The sequence below is a fragment of the Typopeltis vanoorti genome, chromosome 7 (genome assembly GCF_054136105.1).
Source record: "Typopeltis vanoorti isolate ZY-2024b chromosome 7, IOZ_Tvanoo_1.0, whole genome shotgun sequence".
NCBI lineage: Eukaryota > Metazoa > Arthropoda > Arachnida > Uropygi > Thelyphonidae > Typopeltis > Typopeltis vanoorti.
The window spans coordinates 70966079-70988205 of record NC_143555.1 but is presented as its reverse complement, the minus strand read 5'-3'; the positions used below and the strand labels follow the sequence as shown (position 1 = coordinate 70988205).

Sequence of the window (22127 nt, the reverse complement as noted above, 5' to 3'; positions counted from 1 at the left end):
TTTGTTTAGGTGTGTAAGGTCATGTTGCACAAAATATTGTGAAATATTTAATGATAAATGCACAAATAACCTATTTCTCAAACACAAAATCAACAGAGGAACTGTTGAAGACACGATTGCAGACTGCCCAGGGAGATTGCCGCTGAATGTGCTGTTGCCACTGCACATCGTGCATTGTTGCTGAATAGAAACCTTTTTGCTTTATGCTCGCTTGTGTCTTGTTTGAAAATATAGCCGAAAATGTTATTTATTCCCTTATGTGATCACAGACAGATGTAAGTCGATATCTTCGAAAGGACGTAACTCGAATGGATGTAAGTCGAGAGATGACTGTGTGTATATATACACACACACACACCACTCATGAAAGGTTATCACTCAACCTACAGTACATTTGTGAGTAGGTTAAGGAATTGGTTTTTTTTTTTCATTTTTGTCAATTTTTATATATTTTTTGTAATTTTTTATTTATTTTTACATGGTTCAGAAGTCCTGCTCTAGAGCCCAAACATGGAACCTTTTCAGCCACTTCAGGCCTCCAATAAGTGGGGTGGTGGTATCACACACTAGGCAATGAAATTCATCTCCCATCTAAAGACAATCACAAACATCCAAGCCTGTGGCAGGATTTGAACCCACGACCTGTTGGTTGGAGAGCAGGTAAGTTAACCACTCGGCCAACCAAGCCAGCATATATACACTCAGTGGACAAAAGATTAGAGATACCTATCTCATAGTGCGTTGATCCTCTAGCATGAATGAACAGCCTGTACTCTCCAAGGCATTGACTCCACTAGATGCTGGAGGGTAGCCAAAGGTAATTCCAGCCATGTCTGTTGCAGCATTGTCCACAACTGTGCCTTAGACATTGGTCCTGAATTACATGGATCTGATATTTTGCTCTACGGCATCCCAGAGAAATTCGATAGGATTTAAATCAGAGGACTGGGGGGGGGGGGGTCCCAAAATTGATGAGCCATGCCTGGATGGTTGCAGCTTGGAGGGGCAGCACATTGTCCTGCTGAAACAGATCATTGATGGCAGGTTGTGTAAGGCTATGGAAGGGTGTAGGTGATCAGTCAGCATGTTCTGGTCATCCACAGCATTTAAGGACCTCACCAAACATACTAAGGGACCTAATGTGCCACATGAGAAGGGTCTCCAGACCATCACAGAGCCATCACCTCCTTGAAAAGAGCTAACCTGGCATGATGATTCATGGCCTCATGCTGTCGACACCACACCTGCACGTTCCTGTCAGCTTAGTACAACTGATAATGGGATTCATCAGTCCACATGACTCTGGTCTACTCTGCAGAGGTCCAGTTTTGATGTTCCTGACACTAGACAAGGCACAATGCCCATTAGGGCATTGGCTCCTGTAGCCCATGGTATGCAGGGTACACCGTACCTTTCACTCACTGATGCTGTTTAGACTTCAAAAACATTGAAACTAGATGTGATTTGTGTTACCACTGTCCTGTGGTTGGTCTTTACAGCCTGGACAGCCTAAGTCAATGCTGTGTGGTCAGCCACCACTTGTACATCCATTGATGGTATACTCACAGTAGACACTTCATGCAGTTGCCCTCAAGAACCCTAGGGTTCTTACAACTTGGATGATAGAATGACCCATCTTTCTTGCATCGATATTCACTATCAAAGTTGCTAAGATTGCCACATTTACCCATGTTTGTCGACTGCAATACACTGTTGGGAAGCCCCAATGTCTGCCTATTTACCATCTGCATTCAGTTTGGGTACATTTCACTCTGCACAGGGAATAACAGTATCAACTTCCCATCACCCTATCTCTAATGTTTTGTTCATTGTGTGTGTGTGTGTGTGTGTGTGTGTGTGTGTGTGTGTGTGTGTGTGTGTGTGTGTGTGTGTGTGTGTGTGTGTGTGTGTGTACATATTTATATATATCCCTGTATATATATATATATATATATATATATATATATATATACAGGGCTCCATAAATCCACTCACCCACTTGTGCTACAGGCAAGTGAACTTTCAGCCTGGTTCTAAGTGCATTCAAAATATATTACTTTCTTTGAATTAATACTTTTTTTTTTTTCCATTTTAAAACAGCATCTCATTCATTGTCAAGTTATCTGATGAGAGATCAGTATAAGGATAAGAAGTGAAGCAAAGAACCACAAGCATTTATGATTTTTTTTAATGAAAGAAGAAAGCAGTTAAAAAAAAAAAAAAAACTTTGAAAAGTGAATGAAGAATTCTGATTGACTATTGGAAAATAAATTCAGCCTGATACAGTAATCCACAATGTATACACTCTCAGTGGGAAATTAATTTTTGTTCACAGATCTGAAGGAGCATTAGCTTGAAAGAATGCTGTGCATATAGTGGAGAAGCATCACTACTAGGACTAATGAATACTTTTCATGTTATTGTCAAATTATAACCACAATCTTTCAGCTGGTTTCTTCAATAAAAAAAAAGTAGTAAATAATAACAGCATATTAGCTTTCTCCCTAGAAAACAAAAGATGATCCAGAGAAGAGTGACCAAGATGGTGAGATCTGTGGAATGCTCCCTATGAGAATAGACTGAGAGTTTGTGGGTTGCAAAATTTGATTAATAGGCAAGAAAGAGGGGTTATGATAGAAACATTTAAATTACTTAAAGGGTTTGATGCAGTGGAAATATTTCATCACTTAGCTAGAAGGGGATACTGCAAGAGGTCATCCCTAGAAATTGAGTAAGAGTGTGGTTAACACTCACATGGCACTCACAACTGCCAGAGTTAGTTGTGGGTGCTTTGTCTGCTAATGGATTCAAATAGAGCTACACCAGATATCATGTAGATGATTAGATCTCCATGATGAGTCTTTAGACTCCATGGAGGCACACACATAATAATAATAATAATAATAATAATAATAATAATATTTGAAATGAGACAGGAGAGAGTTAATCAAAACTAAACATAAACAAAATCACTTTCATTTGTTATATTTAGTTTGGATTTTTAATAGAAAGTCATTATTTTCTCAATTGTTTACTATTAATTTCCTTTCAATTAAATGGAGAATTCCAACTAGCTTTCAATTAAAAAAGACAAACCACCACCAACAACAACAACAAAACAAAAACTGATTGAATGATTGATTAATTGATTTGGAGTTTTATGGCATAAGGAGAGCAAAGGTGTCAGGACACAGGTTACAACAGTACACAGGGTATTGTTGATAGGTAAATAAATAGTTATAAGGTGATAAATTTGTGAATAATATATGTACAAAATAATAAAAAGATAACTGAGTAAAAAAATGTATATGCAAGGTTTAATATTTACAAAGTGGCATCTACATATAAATAAATTTATAATCAAATATCCCTGAATAAATTAATGTTTTGCAAAAATTTTAAAATGTCATAAAATTTGTCTGAGTCTGACATCTGCCCAAGTGTATAGGCCTTGACCAGATAAGTAAAAATGCCTTTTTTTCTCTCGTGTGAAGCACTCACACTCCACCAAAATATGACTAATGGTAAGATGGGAGTTACATTTCTCACCATAGTGGATCATCAGTCCTCAGTAAATAAGAATTTGTGAGATGAATGTGACCTATGCAGAGCCTAGCAAGAACAACTTCCTCTCTTCTGTTCGTACATTGACTAGACTGCCAGAGCTTAATTTCATGCAATTTGTTTGTGCCAGGAGTGTTGCTGTTGGACAATTAACTTTGATTTTATAAACTGAGTGTAGTCAGTATAAGGGACTATCAAAAAGTATGTCAAAAAAGTATAAGCTCATCTGGCATCTGCAATGTCATTTCCCTTAATTTCAATGTGACTGGGAATCTAACACAACCAAACGTTGATTTGGTTGTGTTGGACCCATTATGAGAGAAAAACATTGAAATTAAGAGTTTTTATTTTGTACAAGAGTTGAAGCACCTCACCAAGCAATGGATTTGGATTATACACTGAAGAGGAGATACACCATGTGAGTGTAAAGAACTCAAAGATTCTGTATAATGATACACTTTTGGTAGGAGTTTTCTTTGATATGCACAAGAGGGAGCTGCATGGCATGCAATTCTACTGTATAGTTACTGCAACAGAGTGAGATCTGGTTGGAGATTATAATGTTAGGAAAGACAGTAGCACAGCGAACAGAGATAACTGATCTTGAACCATCAGTACAGATGAGAAAGTATCAGTGTGGACTGCTCTGTGTACATTGAACAATCAAAGATAGACAGATGGGGGTGTATGAGACTTCTGTAGTTGACAGAGTGCGAGGTTGCAGGAATGGGGTGAAAGCCTGTCATGGAAGAATGCTGATTTGTTTCAAGGTAATGTTGTCAACACTCACAAATATCTTCCATAGCCTCTTGCCTCTTTTACATACATACCAAAAGGATGAATGTCAGTCTGACATGTGTGATACAGGACCTCCCAAAGCAGAGACCAGTCCATGTAGGATGATATGGAAAGGTCTTATTTTTAGGGAATAATTAAGAGACAAATATTTTCACCTAAGTGATGGAAGGGGTTCACTTGATTCAATATAAAGGTTTTGAACAGATAATGTGCAAAAAGCACCGGTAGCTAATCAGATATCCTGATAATGGTTTGGGTCTAACCACCACCAGAGCATGCTCTCCCTTGCAGAACTGTAAACCTGGAAGTCATAATCAAGCTTTGAACATACAATTGCACGATAAATGTAGAGCAAGGAACATCAATTGACACCCCATTCAGTAGAGGACAGAGTACAGAGGATGTTCAGTGCTGTTTTTGCACTTATCCTGAAGATGACGAATGTGTAAAGAAGATTAACTTTCTATCAGAGACGTGTCCCAAGAACTTGACCTCTGTAACTATTGGTATAATAGTTTGTCCCATTCTTAAATCAAGATCAGGGTGGAGAGTGCATTTCTGGTAGAAGTGTACTCAGATTTTTCGGTAGATAACTACAATCCATGACAAAGAGACCATTATGAGAGACAAACGATTGCTTGCTGAAATTGTCTTTCAATGACTCTGATATTGCAGAAGTGACAATAAATTGTTAAAATCGTCAACAAAAAGGGTTGCCTACTGTGGGAGGAAGCTGTTCAGCAACTGAATTCACTTAAATAGTGAAGATGGTCACACTTAAGACACAGCCGTGAGGACCCCCCCCCCCCTCTCTCTCTTCATGATATGGCTGAGATAATGTGCTTCCCACTTGGACATGGAACACACAGCTGGATAGAAAATTCTTAATGAAAACAGGAAGGTGTCCCTTCATACCAAGATTAACCAAATCTTTTAAGATGCCATATTTCCAGACCATGTTGTAGGCTTTTCCATGTTGAAGAACACTTGAGACCAAATGTTCTCATTTCAGAAAAGTGTCTCTTATACATTATGAAACCCAAACCGTATGTTGGAAAGAAGTTTTATGTCGCTTTCTAAGCAACATTTTTAACAGGTTTAACATTTTTTCCAAAACCTTACAAAGAGCTAGTCAAAGCAATGGGACAATAATTGTTGGCTTGGGCTGGATCCTTGCCTGGCTCTTGGAAACCAATCAACTTAAGTCAAGTGTCTGGAAACCATCATCATTAGGATGTCATTCTGGAGAAAAAGCTGCTAATTTTTTTTAAAGGTGCTGTACTTTTATTTTTTTTTTTTTTTACCACTGACAATGTTTGATTTTTTTCTGTTAGCCATTTCATGTTATATTGCAGTTTAGCATACTTCAATATAAAAAGTAAATAAAATATTTTTTTTTAAATATAAAAAAAAAAGTAATAGCTAGTGTAGGAAGGAAGATAATAAAATTCAGTCTGACTGCACATGATATTCATGTATAGTGAGAAAGTAGAAATTTAGGGGTGAAGTGATTAATGATTTGAAAGATTTAAGGATCATTGTTTTAAAGGTAAGATAAATGGTAAATTATTTTATTTTTAACTGAGATATTAAGATTACACTAAACTGAAATGGATACAATTATTTCCATTCAATAAAAAATAAATGTAATATAATTAAGTTATATGAATACTTACTGGTATACTGACTAGATCATAGCGAATGAAAATACGATCAGGCTGAACCAACTGGAAAAGAAAAAGAAACGTATGCAGTGCTGTTTCTTATCAAAATATTTTAATCTACACATATTAAAATGAAGTTATAATAGGTATTATTTCTGGGAAAATTCCCATGTTACTTCTCTAAGTACATATTAGAGGAGAGAGACACCAAGCCAACATGACATAGCCTCACTCCCCCCCCATGAGCTCCAAAGACGATGCATCATCGAAACAGCTCACACCCCATTACTCCCACCCTGATCATATCCCATCATATCCTTTCCCTTCTCCAAAAAATAGTTTCTATTTTCAACCTCCCTCCCCTCCCAATGTATTCTCTACCCACCCTTAAGGATATAATATATATAAAAAACCCAGGTTTTTCAAAAAGTTCAACATACCCCTTGCCTCACCAATAATTCTCCCACATTGCTCTACCCTCACTTTTCCAACTCCCTTACTTCCTTGATGAATAAATATCAACACACACCGGGATGCCGCTGAATAAGAAGACAGCCAGAAACATCTTACAAAAGTATGTCAGAATTTTCTCTCTTATATTATTCATATATCTACCTATGTAAAACTTCAGTAATACCTTAAAATTGAGTAAAAAAGCCAATGACATTATAGAAAAGGGCACTCCTAAACAAAAATTTGTTAAATAGCCATGAAATTAATATTAAAATGAAGTGCTTCTTTTTCATTTGCTGTAATGATCAGAGAAAGTATACTTCTTAGACATCAGTTTTCTGACCCCACTTATGTCATCATATTGATGAGGAAAAGATGACATACGTGGGGTCAGAAAACCCATGTCTAAGAAGTATACTTTCTCTGATCATTACTTATCTCTTAAAACACATTTCTTTATGGAAGTTACAAGGTCTTGCAATAATAAAGTCACAAGACCAATTTATTAAGGAGCAAGTGGCAACACTGGAAAACAGCAAATGGGATGTATTTCTACGCTCTGGGGTTTTCTTCAATAACAAAACTGTTTTGATAGATATTAGGAATGCCTCTGCTTCTAGTGAGAAACTGTTTGATGCATTCATAATAGAAATGAATAACTGATGTTTTAAGGATACTTGTGACATAAAGACTGAATAATATATGAACGTAAACACAAGAAAGATATTTAATTAACCGAATATTTCGGTCTGGAAATAGCAGATCATCTTCAGTGGCACTACAAGAACAGTTGAAAAAAAAAAAAAAATACAAGGTGAAATACTAACAATAGTTCATTTAAAAAATAGAACAAGCCGCATGATGTTATATCACTAAGTATTAAAGGGAATATATTTAAGCAGAGACATGATTGAAATAAAGATATTAATTAATAATATTAAATAACATAAAATTAATATGAATTAATGAGTTATCCTGATTAGACTTTCCCAGATTTCTGATATAGATATACAGTCATTCTGATTCAGGTTAGAACGATGGAGTAAGGCCTCTACACTTTCTTTGAATAAACGTTCAAATTTATAACGGAATCTATGTAAGAGGCGAGTGTTTGAGCAAAGGATGTTGTGGTTAGTTTCAATCCCGTGCTGAGCCAATCCAGATTTTTCAGGTTTGTTGTGATGAATGGAGGATTGATGTTCTTGGATTCTTTTTTCAAGAGAACGTCCAGTTTGTCCAAAATAGGAGAGATCACAGTTGCAGGGAATTTGATAACCTCCAGGAAGAGATATAGTTGAGCATTTGTCTTTAGGAGAAGGAAAATGGGAAGATAATTTGTTAATAGGTGACTACGTAGCGGTTAACTCATATTTCTTCAGAATTCTTGCGATAGGTTCTGAAATCCTGGAGATGTAAGGAATTGGAATTCGACGTATTGAATCTTCATTGTTTTATGGTGGATTATAAGAATTGAGAAGATGTTGAGTACTCTTTTCAGAAAAGCCATTGAGTTTCATGTGTTGTTGGAAATTGTTGTTGGAAATTGGAAATTTGCATGTGTTGTTGTTAATAAAATGTCTTATCAGAAGAGCCAAAACTAATTGTTCTACTTCTAATTTTCTACCGAAAGAACTTTCTACTATCTAACGAAACATGAAACTCAATGGCTTTTCCGAAAAGAGTACTCAACATCTTCTCGATTCTTATAATCCACCACAAAACAACGAAGATTCAATACGTCGAGTTCCAATTCCTTACATCTCCAGGATTTCAGAACCTATCGCAAGAATTCTGAAGAAATATGAGTTAACCGCTACGTAGTCACCTATTAACAAATTATCTTCCCATTTTCCTTCTCCTAAAAAAAATGCTCAACTATATCTCTTCCTGGAGGTTATCAAATTCCCTGCAACTGTGATTTCTCCTATTTTGGACAAATCCAGAAACACTATCTGTTTTCTGGATTGGATGTTCTCTTGAAAAAAGAATCCAAGAACATCAATCCTCCATTCATCACAACAAACCTGAAAAATCTGGATTGGCTCAGCATGGGATTGAAACTAACCACAACATCCTTTGCTCAAACACTCGCCTCTTACATAGCTCTCGTTATAAATTTGAACGTTTATTCAAAGAAAGTGTAGAGGCCTTACTCCATCGTCCTAACCTGAATCAGAATGACTGTATATCTATATCAGAAATCTGGGAAAGTCTAATCAAGATAACTCATTAATTCATATTAATTTTATGTTGTTTAATATTATTAATTAATATCTTTATTTCAATCATGTCTCTGCTTAAATATATTCCCTTTAATACTTAGTGATATAACATCACGCAGCTTGTTCTATTTTTTAAATGAACTATTGTTAGTATTTCACCTTGTCTTTTTTTTTTTTTAAACTGTTCTTGTAGTGTCACTGAAGATGATCTGCTATTTCCAGACCGAAATATTTGGTTAATTAAATATCTTTCTTGTGTTTACGTGCATATATTATTCCGAAATGAATAACTGGAAATATCTGGATCAGAGAATTAATATGAAATTTTTAATAAAACTTGGTGGCAGAGGGATTTCCAAAATGAATGACAAGTTAAATCATGTTTGCAGAAATGTCATAATGTCCAGATAGTGTTTCTGGACTTGTTAAATGCTTTTATCAAAGATATAATATTCAGATTTCTATTTTTAATCCCTACAAATCAATATGATTCTAATAATATGGCAGACATCTTAATATCTGCCATTATCACACCAAAATGAAAATGCTGAAAAAAAAAAGTGAAATAATGTACAAAGCAAAACGCATTTAATTCTTGAAATGGTACAGTATTAAATATCAACAGCAATCATAAGATTAATTTTACCTACAAATATGGACATGTAGAAATACAGACAGTTTAAAAAATCCTACTTTAAAAAAATGAAGAAATGGGCACTCTAAGCATTTATTCTTTGATATTATTTAGCTCTAGGAAGACAGTGTCTTGTTCAGTAGAATCCTTACATTAGATGAAAGTTAGAAGTTTCAGCATGATCAAGATGAAGAGCATACAATGGGTAAATAATGTAAGTACAACCACTCAGAAAAACTACTCAAATATCAAAACTAAAAATGATAATAATGCTATTATTTCTTCAGCAGAAAATAAATTGTATGGTAAGAATTTTTCAATCCATTCAAACAGCACCAAAAGTATAATAATGAGGGAACTGCAACAACTACAAAGATCATTTTAATGCATAGACAGGAACTGTTTTTAAACAAACAGATTTTTCAACAGGAGACTACCTCAGCATACATAGAGCTTTCCAAAGCTGATGTGAAATCAAAAGCCTCAATATACAAGCAGCATATCTATGAAGATACCTCACAAACAAATGTTTGTTTACTCAGGCTTGGGTCAAGGATCAACACAAGAATATAATTTCTTATCAAGTATAAATATTTTCTGGCCAAGTGAAAAAATTTGCTATGATTATTGTACATCCAGAGTATTTTAATACTATGATGATATGCTATTTTGATACTTGCATATGGAAAATATGACTTTAGCACTGATTTAGCCCTCAATATTTCAATGGCTTTAGTTCCTGCTGATGACCAGTACATCTACTGGATTTCTGCTGTTTGAATTCCTCAAAGTAATAGTGTGATAAACTTCAAGGTGATTCTTCCTCCTCACTCTCTTGTGGCAATATCATGCTATAGTTTGATAAGTTTACACTTTTATTGTGATGTCTTCTGGCAATTATGGAGTCTATTTAACCTCTTGACTTTGGGAATCCATTCAGATATTACCTCTGCCAGATAATTATCGAGTAGGGACCAAGTAGCACTGATCTCCTTCCCATCCAATTTCTCATTTCATGACACAGCTGCAAGCCATCTCTTGAGTTTGTTATAATCACCAGTCTTATAGTAATATGTATATTCTTTTCTCACAGAAATCTCCACATGACTATTCATCACCATCCAAGTGATCACTTTATTACTTTCACCAACTGGAAGAAAATTTGACACCTCATTTATAATAACATCTGATGAGAGGATCAAATTCAAGATCATTGATCTTCATGTGCCTTCTGTTACATATGGCCTAAAGTAGTCATCTCTCAAAAACTCAAGAAATTTTCATTCTCTTCATCCCCAGATGCCATCTCTTCATTCCAACCTATATTACCATAATGATTACCATTTTCTTATTTGTCTGTTTGTCTACATATTTCTTTCTCACTGCCTTCTTCATTACCAAATCAAATAACAACACCCAACTAAATCTTTCATCCTGCTCATCTCTACCTTACACGATATCACCTTAGAATCACTGCCGCTATTTGCCCCTTGCATATTTACCTGAGATGGGCATAACTCATCGACAGCACTCCTCCTATTTTTCTGCACTTTCTCTCTTCATGAAAAACATTATATCCTTCCATTTCTATTCCTATAAGGATATCTTCATCATCCAACTACATCTCACTTATTCCATCGATTTTTGGGCAGATAAACTCAATCAATGCAATAATTTTGTTTCCTTCAGTTCAATTGCTCCTGGCATCCATATACAAACATAATCACTCACTTCTGATTCTATATCAAGTACCATGAACAACATTTCTTGGATGAGACTCCTCCATACAACCCCTGGTGATTTGCTATTCTTCTCTATCATGAGTAATCTCCAACCCTTATCAGACATTTGCTGCATATCCCAGGCCATCTCAAGCTTTTTTTGTCCATTCATACATTCACTTCTCAATCAAGTATGCTCACTTGTCATGCATTGTATCTCTGTCCACATTCATCCCTTTTCCCTCTCTGTGTTTCCTAGCCTCTCATTCTCTTCATTCAAACTACTTGCTTCTCCATTCACAAGCTCTTCTACCTTATTTCTCTGCTCTTCCATATCAACTCTTATGTCCTCAGATATACTATTCACTGCATCATTATTCTTCCTTCCTTCCAGCAACATCCTTTTCAACTGACTCACACCAGAACTGTTTATATGTAGTCTGCCTCTGTTATACAGTTCCATCCACCCATCCCTGACATATCCTACACATTCACAAAAATGTACTCTTTCTCCTTGCACAGCCTCACCAGCATACCATTTATTATCTTTGTTTGCCACCTCAAGTCATCACTGTCAAATCTAGACAAAACATTGACCACCTTTCTTACCGCACTGCTATCTTTTACTCTCCTCAACAATCTCCTCATGTTGAACTTTACATTCTCGTTGTTCCCAACTAAATCTTTACCTCTAGGAAAAATAAACCTTGTGCATCTTTTCACTCACTACACCTCTAATAACTGAATCCACATACAGAGCTACTCTCAAATCTTTCAATACTTTTTTTTTAAAATGGCCATCTTCCTCATGCTTCCATGCAAATCTATAATTCTTCTTATCTTACTTCCTCATACATTCCATCTCTTGCCTCGTCTTTACCAACCTTGCTTTCATTGCTTCAATCACTATCATTCACACTTGCTACTATAGTAGTTGCATGCTTGCTGCTTTGCACGCCTGTTGTGTTACTGCACACTATCACACTCCCTGTTGCTACTGCACTACCTTATAATTATTGTCAGCTGCATCACTTTTCTCAAATACTACCTTACCATCAACCTTGCTTGCTTCCATAGTTACACTCATGATCTCCCACTCTGCCTTTTGCTGCACACTACTTGCATTCAACGATACCTCATAGTCAATAAATATGTTATACTTCTTACATACCCACATTCTCTCATCTGTCCTATCAATCCTCTCCACATAGATATCATCAACATCTCACCCAGCATTCGTGGCACCATACCATTTTCAAAATATCTACACTACCCATTTGTCTTTTGCTGGCTAGATTTGTTCCCTCTCAAAGTCACACATAAAGAAATACAGGGAATTTAATTAATATACAACCAAACACAACCAAATACCACCTATCAATCTTACTTACTTAATCCTCCCTCTTCTACCTTTTACAGTGTCAAGGTTATTCTTAGACTTTGCAACCACAACCATATCGAGGATAAGGTGGTTAGCCCTATGTCTCCCGGCGTGTCCTATGACTGTAGATACATGTATTCATAGGGTTGATTTGCCTGTTCTGAGGGACGAACAATCACAAAAAAAAAAAAAAAATTTAATTGACTTTTAACTTCTTTTAACTTATCTTTCTGTTGCTCTCTGAACAATTATCCTATCTTTGCCATCTGATGGCAACTTTGAAGTATGATTAAAAAAAAAATGTTGTAAAAGTTTCAACAGAAGAATGAAGAGATATCATGCTCATTTGGAGTGGAATATAAAAACTTCACTAGAAGTGTAATTTTTACAAAAAAAAAAAAAAAGATACCTCACAGATATTCTTTATTTTTTTCTAAAGGCTTTCATAATCACTATTCCACTGAACTAGCATACATTATTCTTCCACATTTCTCTAAGTATGTTAAAAAAAAAAAAAAAAAAAGCAGTAGCTGCTCTTAGCCTAAATACAATCCCATGAACAGCTTTTCCTACTCTTCATTTCCATCTGTGCCTCTATTCTCTGGACAGTGGATGCAAACCTCTTCTTCTTCACAAAGTATTCTCTGCTATTCAAAAAGAAAGCACATAAACTGGTTTCTTTTCTTCTCACTCCTTCCCACACACACAACACTAATGTGCTGTTAGTAGTTATATAACCTCATGCATGTGTACTGATATTACAATATCATTCTTCTGACCCCTCCCCACACAACACTAATGTGCTGTTAATTATATAACCTCATGCATGTGGACAGATATTACAATATCATTCCTGGTAATGGCCAGTTTTTTTATTATTATTATTACGTGACACCTCCAGGGAGTCCAAAGCCTCATTGAGGGAGGGCACACCCACTCTACAAATCTCCGTCTCCACCACTCAATCCAACTACAGTACAAATAACTGCAAACTACACCAATGCCGTCTACCGCCTACTATTACCACTAGTATTTCTACAAGCATCCATGCCAACGGCGGGATTCAAACCCACAGCCCTTTGGCTGGAGAGCGGACACGCTAACCACTCTGCCGACCAGATCGGCGTTTAATAAGCAATGGTAAATAAGCTCTGTTACTAAAAAAACAAACATTTTTAGGAATAGATTAAATTAATCTAAGTTTCCTTGATTTCAAACTTAACATTCATTTGTATACATATGCATTCTTATATATTAAAGAATATACAACGAATTATTTTGTATAAATCAAGTCTTTGTCTGCTTTGATTTAAATGTTTACATCACCTTGGTGACATTTGATTTAAATGTCCCCAAGAAATGGCAATAATGTTTATAATCAATAGCTACTTCCTGAAATTAAATTTAAAATTTGTATTTGACTTTAGACTACCCTAAAAACAAAATAAAATAAAGCTAAAGTTCTTCTTCTTCATATATTTAATCTTAAAGAAACATTTTTTTACTCTCTGCCAATAGAATGAATACTTACATCCATAAGTCCCTCTATTAAATGCTCAATCTCTTTAACCCTCTGTTGCATTTGTTCATGCTGGAAGGCTTCCCTTTCCATACGATTAATTTTTACAGCTAATTCATGAACTTCTTTTTGGGCCAAAATTAATAATTGATGATCAGGATGATCAACATGAGTATGTTTTATAAGTTCCTGGGAAAAAATAATTAATAAATAAAAAAATATATGCACAAAGTTTTATTACTGATAAAAATTTGCATGAATTTAAAACTACTGAAAAATAAATAAAAGAAAAGAACATTTTTTAAAAAAAAGGCAGTAAATTTTTTAATTTTTTTAATTTTTTTATTTTTTGGCAAACTTTTTTTTTCAGTGAAACAACCTGAGGTCATCCCCGGAAGTTCGATAAAAGTGTAACAAAGAAGAATGTGGGGAGCAAATTTTTTACAAGGAGAACTGTGAGTAAATGGGACATATTGTCAGAACACGTTGTTAATACAGGGAGTGTTAAGGATTTTAAGGTTCAATATGATAATTGATATTATTATTATCAGACCTCTGTGGTGTCAAAAGACTCATTGCAGGATGTTCTATTGTTACAAACAGCTTATCATACTGTCCCTTAAATATATTCACCGTCTCCACAAACCAGAATTTGAGCAAAGGTGGAAATTGACTTCGTGTTTTGAAAGTGTAGTTTTGAAGGCTTGTATTATACACTCTGTAATATAATTCATTACTTCATTAATAGAAGAGGAGCAGACTGTCACAAAATCAAATTTCTGCTAGAGATCAGAAAACACTTATGTCATTTTGATCTATTTTCCATTGTATTATCCATGATGGAATACCTTGTTGCCCATGTAAGAGGGCAGATATCAGCTGGAAAATTATCATTTCCACAGATGCTGTCTTCTTATTTACATGACGGCAAGAGGGATGGTGAATAAATTATCAAATTGTTAGGTTAACAGCAATGAAAGTTCAGGTAGACATGTGGAAGAGGGTGTTATGTCCAGTGTTGAGGAATGACAGTTATTGTTGTTGAGCAAGCACTTCGAAACTCTTCCTGCATACTACCCCAGAGAATATTGTGACCACTTACAACCTTCACTAAAAGTATATGACAACTGCAACACTAGACCATCAAAGTCATCCTGGAAAATATATGCACTGGGTGAGGTAGATTCAGATTCTGTAATAAGGGATCCTACTAAGAGGAAAATAGCACTGCTTCTTCTATTATTATTTACAGCATCTCCATGGAGTCTGGAGACGCATCGCAGGAGACCCAAATCTACTGTCATATACACAAATCCTATCATATCTCTCTTTGAATCCATTCACTGTCAGGGAACTCACAACCAATTTTGGTAATCCATTCTATGTCAGTACTAAGTGACTTATTGGAAAGCAGTATGATTGCCTAAAAGGGAAGAAACTCTTCCATGTTGCCGATGAAGGAGTTGCCACCCTTTTGTTTGATAGGTCAATCCCCTATCCTGTCCCTACAAATAACTGAAGTATATGCCAATGTAGGATCCTCACCAAATAGGTCTCTTGCAGACAGAAACACACTAGCTTGTTTCTAAAAGAGGACCTTGATAATCATGTATTAACAGATTCCACAACAATTTCATTATAGGAATTTGTTAATTATTTGTGTTTGGTAGATGTATCTAGCTTCATGTTTTGTTTCTGAGGATTTGATTTTATCAGTGCTGGATATTTCCTTTATTGAAGAATTGTGGATACAGTGTTACCTCATCCACTTCAATAAAGATATCTAAGATGTCAAAATATATATATATATATATATATATATATATATATGTGTGTGTGTGTGTGTGTGTGTGTGTGTGTGTGTGTGTGTGTGTGTGTGTGTATCCATTTTTTTTAAACTAGTGAATTTGGATGTAGAGGAATGTTTTAGTCTACCTTCAGGAATGCAGCCACATTCATTTTCTTATGAGAATGAAAAACTCATTATCATAAGAAGGGAGAATTTAGTGCAAGGGTCTGGCATGTATAATATACATGCCAGACTCAGAGTGGAAAGTATTTTGTGTTAGAGCAAACAAAATATATAAATTGCATAATTGCTTTTCAAAGATAGATTGGATGAGAACAATACACTGATGGGAATAGAAATGAAAGAATATGGTATATTTTGTGAAGATAGAAAGGACATAAAGAGAGGGAGTGTTGTTGATGATAGAAGAGGGTCCATGCAAGGTCAAGAATGAAATCGGAAAGGAGACAGCAGAGTGAGGTAGAGATAGACAGATAAAATATTTAGATGAGTGTTACTATAGAAGCAATATGCAGGGGAGTGGCAAGAAAAGGTATAGGTAAAGCCTACCAAATAAGAAGGGGTGATCGTTATGGGTCACTTTAATTGTGGTAATATTTATTGACATGAAGAGATGGCATCCAGGGGAAAAGAAAACAAATTTCTTTAGCTTTTGAGCTACAACTTAAGCAGTATGTAACAGAGGAGAGGACATGAAGAGCAAGGGCCTTGGACTTAATCATTTTGCCAGAAGATATTATTATAAATAGGATGTCAAATCTCATTTCAGTTATTAAATCTCCTGAAAGTAACTGATCACCTGGGTGGTGGCCAGCCATACAAGAACTTCTGTAAGGAAGTGTTATATGCGGAACTATGAAGCCAGTAATTATGAAAAGCTGATGAGACAGCCTACATTTATCTCATGGTATGAATAATTGGATGGCAAAGAGATCAATGCTATTTGATCTCAACTTAAGAACTATCAAGTAGAGACATTGTCCGAATGCATTCCAAGGATCAGGGTAACACATAATATCTAGAAGAAAAAGAATGCATTATGGAGACAGCACAAGATGAGTGTAATAATCAGCTACATGAGCAGTACAAAAGAGCAGGTTAGGAAGGTGACTCAAATGATAATAGATGCAAAAGTGCAGTATCAGCAGCTTTTAGCTTTTTCTTTGAGTGCCATCTCCTATTGGAGGTCAGCGACCACCTTGGCAAATTTTGAGCAATCCTCAGCCACTCTGAACAGTCCCTCAGAGATCATGCCAGTCCACTGTCTAATGTCTGCCAGCCAAGATTTTCTTTGTCTTCTTTGTCCTCTTCTTCCATTTATCTTCCTTTTTATAATCAACTGAAGTATCTTATAATTTTCATTACGAAGTAGTTGACCAAGATATGCAGTCTGTCTTCATTTTATGGTATCTAAAAGTTCACACGATTTTCCCATTTGTTCCAGTACTTCTTGATTGGATGTTTTTGCAGTCCATGGGATTTTTAACGTTTTTCTGTATAACCACACAAAGGCTTCAAGTTTTTTTTTTTTTTTTGAAATCAATGTTGTCTTCAAGGACAAAGTTTCTGCATCTTACAGCAGTACAGACCATACATAGCATTTAACCATGAGTACTCTAAGCTCTAAATTTAAATTGTAGCTACACAGTGTTGACTTCATCAGGAGAAAATTTTTCTTGCCATTTCAATTCTAACTTTTATTTCCATTTCTGGATTGCATTCTTCATTTAACCATCATTGGAGATATTTAAATTTTGTTACTCTTTCTATTTGTTTCCCATTTAAAGAAGGTGCTGAATTAAGAATTGGTTTTCCTTATGGCCATGAATTTGGTGATATTTATTCTTAATCCCAATTTTTCACTCTCTTTGTTCACTAGTTCGAGAAGATTTTGAAGATACCAAATATTGTCAGCCAGGAGAGCTGTGTCATCAGCATATCGGATGTCACTGATGATTTCACCATTTACATTAATCCTTTCCTCTCTTCCTTTTTAAGATTTTTTGAAATATGGCTTCTAAGTATATGTTAAAAAGGAGAGGCGATATCCTTGCCTTACTCCTGGTTTGATGTTAATGGAGTCTGTAGTAATGTCATAAACTTGAATAGATGCCTTTTGATTCTAATATAAGTTTTCAATGATCCTGATGTCTTTACTATCTAATCCAATTCTTTTTAATAATTCACTCATTTTAGTATGTTGAACTTTTTCAAATGCTTTTTCCAAGTTGATGAAGCAAATGAATACTTCCTTGTTTTGGTGACTACATTTAAGGCTTTAAGGCTTTTTCTTTAAAGGTCTCCATAAAGAAGTTGGACAAGAGTAGAGAGAGAGAGTGGAGAACCCATGGCTTTCCCCCCTATCTGTTTGCAGAATTTTCCTTGCCAAATGAAACAGTCTGAGTTCATGGTGAACTGAAATAGGGGTGAGATATCAGGTGAAAATTTGGCTTTGATGAGGTCTAAGGTATCTTTGAGTTGAACATTGGTGAATAAGGAGGAGACATCAAACTGACCATTATTTCAGTTGAAGTGAGAAGTTTTCTATACCAGCTTTAAAGTAGACTGATTTTTTTTGTGTGGTGTGTTGCCAGTATACTGTGTGAGCACTTTGGCTAAATGTTTGGCTAATTTGTGGAGTGTAACCACAAATCTCCCCCTCTCCTTTCATAACAGAGATTACTCTAAAATCTATCACTATTCCATATATCCAGGGTACATCTGAAAAACTAACAAAAATCCTAAGAAAATAAGACCTTACAACTAGTTACAAACTACATAAGAAATTAGCAGCTCTTATCAGCTCCACCAAAGACCAGCCAGTTCCCATAGACCTACCTGGGTATACCAGGTCTCCCCTGCAGTTGCAAACTGTCCTAGTATGGCCAAACAGGCAGGACAACCAATACAGTCACTCAGGACTTGCTGACCATGCATTGAACATCCACCACAGAATATGCTGGAAGAAAACCACTTTATTACACCGCTACAAGTATGAAAAATTATTCCTTGAATCAGCCTCAGCTCTGAAAAACTTCCCAAACCTCAACAAATTTTGGTGTATAAACTGACCCAAATTTAGGAAGCTTGCATTTGAAGATCATCAGCCCAACAGCCAAAACAACCCAATTTAGCCTGCTAGGGAACACCTTAAGGACTCTAGGTTGTCCTTCTTCAGCCTCATTTGCTTAGTGTTAGTGCCTGCATGCACATATCATTGTTTTGTGATCCCTGAAGATGGCAATGTAACATTGCTGAAATATAGGTAGTTATTAATTAAAGTTTTTATAATAATAATATAGTTTATATTATCATTTCCTAAAAAATTAGAAGTATTCCAACTCCGTTTTGATGATTGTTTTCACTACTTCGAGAGTGGTACTTTGTCATGTATCAATTTGAGTTTTGCCTGATCCTGTTTTTGAAATCTAACTTCACTCATTCCTAAAATCCCAATTCCAAGTCTTTTCATTTCCTGGATAATGTTTCTTAGGTTACATGCTTCATACAGGATTCTGACATTCCAGATTCCTAGTTTTAGTAGACACACTATTTGTCTCATTAGCTAAAAGCTAATGAGAAAAAAAAAAAATCCTGGGAAACTGAATGTGGTAGAAGAATAAAAAAATATGCAAGGATGATTATGGCTGTTGAAAATGATAACCACTGCAAAAGATATAATTGAGATATTAAATCAGCAATTCATAAAGTATTTCATCCTCATGACCATGACATCACGCATAGCTTGAGTACAGTGGAAAGGCAAGATGGTCTGATACTGAGTGAGCAGGAAGTATAGAGGGAATTAATAAACTAAATGTCAATAAGGCACTAGGACCTTGATGACAGATCATTACATGATTTGAGGGAATGTTCCAGAAAGGTAAAAACTGCCTTGATGTACTTGTTTAATATGCGTTGTACAGTGGACCAAGTTCCAAAGATTGAAAAATTGTTTGTACATCATAAGGGAGATGATGTGGCTAAGCCTTCAAATTTTTTGCCAATCTGTGCCTGGGGTTGTGTTGGAGAGGTTAGGGACAACTGCAGCATGGGTTTGCTAAAGGAAGGTCATGTTTTAATGATCTGCCAACTTACTGAAACAACATAATAGATGCATTGGATAAGGGAGTGATGCATACAGAGGTATATTTAGACAAAAGCCTCTAACAGCATTGCCATATGAAAGTTGGTAATGAAACAACAGAGAGAGTTGGATAATAAATTAGTTTGTTGGATTGGATGTCTAATAAGTATCAGCAAGTTGTTTATGACAGAGCAATATCCTGAAAGAAGAAAGCTACTATTGAAGACAGATTACAAAAGTCATTAAATCTTATTACCAGAAACCTTCAATTTATTCTCATAGGAAGCATTCCACAGGACTATTACTACCTTGGGCACTTTCCTCCAGATCATTTCTGCCACTTCTTCATCCCCATGGAATCAAGGCATTTACCTGCAAATAGTGGTCCAGATGTAGCTTTAGAAGAATAACTGTTCTCTCTTTGTTAATGTGCTTTCAACATCCAGGTAATGCAATACAATATTCTGGCCACTTTTGCAATATATGCTCTAAACTTCAAATCTCTGTCCAAAATCATGTCTCCCTAAAATTCCTAGCCTCATTTATTTTTTCCAATGTAATACACAGTATGTAATCTTTTCATTCCCAAGTGTATAACCATGTTTTGCCACATGATCACCACAGCAAGTTCATCAACTATTGCTCTGCCCAGGTTTGCAATATCAGCAAATTTCATGTTTCCTCTTAAGTCATTTCCTGTATCACTGATGTACAAATTAAATAGCTGTGGCCCAACAACAGCTACGGTACATTGCTGGTCAACTTCCTTTTCCTATATTCAACTCTTTCACATGCTACTCTCTGATATTTATCCATATCACCAATGTCATATCCATTACCATTTTCTCTACTTTATATAACAGAGTTCCATGTGCTGATCCCATCAAATGCCTCTGCAAATTTGTATGGTATCACATGTAGTCATTTCCTTTATCCAACTCAACTGTCACTTTATTATAAAAAAGTAAGTTACTAAGGCATGACCTACCCTTTGCAAAACCATGCTGTCCTCCACAGAGCAACATATTCCCATCCATCTATTCCTGGATTTTGCCTTTCACCAACTTCTCCAGTACCTTAAATACCACCACTCCTAAGATTCTGATCAGTACAGGTACTCCCTGACTTATGAACAGGATGCATTCTAAACACCTGGTTATAAGTCAAATTGGCTGTAAGGCAAAAATATGAAATGAGGTGGAACATATTCTGCAGTAGTTCAAGAGAGAGAGATTCAAAAACATCGTATTTATGTTGAAAAATACTTTTATTATAAAGCAAAATAATAACAAGTTTTTTTTTTCAATGAAATATAAAAAAATTCCATGTAGCCATTAAATATGTATTTCACATGAAAAATATTAGGTGTTTGCAAACAGGCAAAAAATAATAATAATAAGTGGTACACGAAATAGAATAAAGAAAATAATATGATATCAAGTAAAATGTTCCTCTTGGCACTTTTTTTGAAAATAATCCTCGATTTTGACTGATTTAGTAATGGTAAGTATTGGGGATACAAGATTCATTGGGAAGGCAGGCTTTTTAGTAGATATTAAACAAAATTGGGTAGCACCCTTAGCATCTATAACACACTCTATCTATTTATTTAAAAGACATGGTCATTTTTTTTTTTGTTGTTGTTGTTATAGAATGTCACAACAAAACAAAACAAAAGTCAATATAGCCAGAAACAAAATTGAACCGGCACTGAGTTAATTGCTCTAACTACAACTGCTGAAAGAAAACTTAAAGAAATCAGACAGGAAATCTATCCAGGAAGCTTATATAAGTAATAGCCCCCTCAGGATACATGAGTTATTCTCCTGTGGAATGTTGTTTACAAGTACCTTTTATACAGGTAATTATGATAATTGCTACCTTAATCTTTGAGCCTCCTAAATTTATGCATTGGAACTGTTTAACCCAGCAATATATTGAGACCTTACAAGAGCCGAGACTTAAAATTAAACAGCCTCCTCAAGAGATTGAAATTCCATTTCTGTCCCTCCACTTGACCTTTACTTCTTTCAGGCTATGTCCCTGTATTTGAAGTTCCAATAATAATTACTCATAGTGCACCTATTATACTAATTTGCAGATGTATGCCACCACATTCTCCCTTTCACCCCTCCCCAGCCTACTTCAGCAATCAACTATATGTTTTGTTTCATTTGCCTATTAGACACTCTCAAAGGCAATGTCTTCCACATCACTCTGTCCACTGCTCCCCTCCTCTTTTTTTGCTGCAATTCTGCAATCATTAGCAAAGCT

The 22127-nt window shown here is 35.5% G+C and overlaps 1 protein-coding gene across 4 annotated transcripts in view; it reads right to left on the bottom strand.

Moving 5' to 3' along the window:
• LOC150104769 (rho guanine nucleotide exchange factor 17-like) overlaps positions 1-22127 on the bottom strand; it is a 678990-nt gene that overhangs the window by 271353 nt on the left and 385510 nt on the right. For all 4 annotated transcript variants that reach the window (XR_016548547.1, XR_016548548.1, XM_090395338.1 and 1 more), the window contains 2 exons: positions 13969-14145; positions 6039-6089 (listed from right to left, as the gene is read on the bottom strand). Coding sequence is in view for 2 of the 4 variants with exons in the window: in XM_090395338.1 (XP_090251464.1) it covers positions 6039-6089; positions 13969-14145 (228 nt within the window). In the remaining 2 variants the exon portion in view is untranslated. The remainder of the gene's footprint in view (positions 1-6038; positions 6090-13968; positions 14146-22127) is intronic.